General features: G+C 38.7%; 1 protein-coding gene across 1 annotated transcript in view; it reads right to left on the reverse strand.

Moving 5' to 3' along the window:
- The window catches only part of mrpl37 (mitochondrial ribosomal protein L37), a 20,678-nt gene that overhangs the window by 4,950 nt on the left and 13,216 nt on the right, over positions 1-2,512 (reverse strand). Inside the window, exons 5-7 of the mRNA XM_015393122.1 lie at positions 1,766-1,920; positions 1,544-1,669; positions 814-888 (exon numbers count right to left, since the gene is read on the reverse strand). Coding sequence (XP_015248608.1) covers positions 814-888; positions 1,544-1,669; positions 1,766-1,920 — 356 coding nt within the window. The remainder of the gene's footprint in view (positions 1-813; positions 889-1,543; positions 1,670-1,765; positions 1,921-2,512) is intronic.

Here is a 2,512-nt window from a genome sequence, read left to right on the forward strand (position 1 = left end):
TGAGATATCAAAAAAGTACTCCAGAGTGTTGTTCAGCATGGGGGTGAGTAGAAAATGAAGGCTAATCATGTTTTGGGTGTACTAACAGAACTGTATGTAAACTCGGTAATGTCGTGACAAGATTTGTTCTTTGTTTTTGTTTTTATTTAAGAGGTTAACAACACAAAACTGTCATGAACAAAGTGCACATGATGAAAAAATCTTATCCTTTTTCAGGAACTATAAAGTGCACTTGGAGGACCGACAGTTATTTCGGTTTTACACAACGGTTGCATTTAACTATTACGTTCTTCAAACTCGAAGTAATGCGCATACGTCCATCTCACGAATGTACAGTCATCTTCTGCCATCTTTGTTAGCTTTTCCACTGGGAAGCGCGAACACTACGCAGAAATCATGTGTCGCGCCACTCCTGTAAAACCTGCTCTGATCCTCCTTCATAAATGTCTCGCGGTCTCGCAGTTTTATTTTTTTTGTTTGCTGAACATGTACCGAGTAAAATATTACAGAAAATTTATAGGTAATGCCTTACACTACGGCGTTACATCAAGAAGTAATACATTACTGTAATGCATTACTTTTGTAACGCGTTACTAACAACACTGGTTAGCATTAGGAAGTGTTCCTCACTCTCCTAAAGGTACGATGCAAACAGGAAAAAGTTCAGCAAAGCCAAAACAAAGCAGCTGCTTTTTTAGTAAAAGGTTTATGGAAATGAGTCTTCAACAGATGCTGAGAACAGAGACTAGTGCGACCAGAAAGCTGAAGATAATCTACACTTTTTTTTGTTTTCTTTTACAAAGGTATCCGTACCTTTACTTCTTTCCTTTTAATGAGGGGTCGCACCTTCGCAAAATCATACAGCTCGACATCTTCCTCCAACCAAACCTGCAGTGGAAAAAAGCACAAAGCAGAAAAATTTACCTGAGTTTCAGGAATCAGATGCATTTCCTGTAACCTTTCATAACATCAAACATCACTTTTATTTATTTTTTTTACAGCATACAGGGTATGAAAAAAAAAGATAAATTTTTTTAAGTTTTTACAGAAAAATAACTTTAAAAACAGCCATTTAATTTGACCCTTTACGACTGAAACATTGTTTGATGAGCAGGCCGACTCCTGTCTGCATAGCGTCTGTGGAGGGGGCGGGACGTCTGGAGCCGAGGTATTGCATTGCGCTCATTGCACTGATTTTCTGCAGTATTTTTTGATGCAAAGCCTTTCAGAATCTATAACGCAGGGGGATTATTATGCAACTTTTCTACTTCTGTCATTTGCTGTTTTAAAAAAAAAACAAAACACAAAACAATGTTACAGCTTTCAAATTTGAAACATTGTCTAGCCTGTAAGGTAAAAAAAAAAAAATAAATAAAAAAATATATAAAAGAAAAGAACCAATTAATCAAACCGAATCGATCGGGTCAGGAAATCGATACTGAATCGAATCGCCATGATGGATGTGATTTACACCCCTAATTCCATCTTTCAGCGACAAACGATCATTTTCTCATTCCCACGCTTTAACGAAAATTCAGCGGACCTGATTTTTGATGCCGTCATCTTCAGAGAGATCTGTGGTGTTGAGCTGGAATACCAGAAACTGAAAGATTCGGCCGTTGGTCCCCACTGCCTGTACCGTTATGGGATGTTCCAAGACACTCTGAGTCTGACGAGCATCGTGTAAAAGAGACAGAATGTTAAGGTTAATGTAAACACAGATGTTTTACTGGTGATAAATGAGCCTTTTTCTGCATGTTCTTACCCCGTACAGCTTGTGCGCTCGAGCCAAAGCATTTCCAAAGGTGAACATGATCATCTTGGCTCTGAACTGTTCTGGGCGGAGCTTAGAGTTAGAATCAGGCGTCTCCAGGAAGTAAAGTGTGTGGGCATGAGGGTAGGGATATCCCTCCCTAAAACCTGGGGGGGGAGAGAGACCGTTAAAATTAGACCGTACTAAACCAAAGCAGCAGAGCTCCATCGCTAGGAAGTGAAATTTGCTCCATTATTTTGTAAACAAAGAACACATTTTGTACATTTTGCAGATTTCTCAGATTTAGTTTTTCAAAACACAAACAATTACAAATTGATGTTTTATTGCTTTTAGCAATTGTTTTATGGATTTAGTTTTCATAAATGTTCAAATTGAGTTTTACGTATTACATTCTTCTTAAAATAGCATTTTTCAGATCACAATTTTCATTTCTGGGGGCAGCCTTTTCTCTGGAGCGAGGAGCAAAGACGCATCTTAGATCAGATTAGATTAGATGAGCTTTATTGATGTCAGAGCGGAGAAATTCACTGCTCACATATTGGCATAGTAATTAAAGAAGGTGCAAACAAGGAGGAAAAAGGTGCATTAAGACCAAATAACACTATAAAAAATAGAAAGAAGGAAAAGAAAAGTAGGAGCCGATGTGACCGGCTGCTGCCTGCGCAGCGCCATCTTGGATCCATCTCTATTAATCCGTAAATGCTAGCTGCTTCTGTTTCCTTGAACCCCAGTGGGCCT

Source organism: Cyprinodon variegatus, unplaced genomic scaffold, assembly GCF_000732505.1.
Source record: "Cyprinodon variegatus isolate N-32 unplaced genomic scaffold, C_variegatus-1.0 Scaffold625, whole genome shotgun sequence".
NCBI lineage: Eukaryota > Metazoa > Chordata > Actinopteri > Cyprinodontiformes > Cyprinodontidae > Cyprinodon > Cyprinodon variegatus.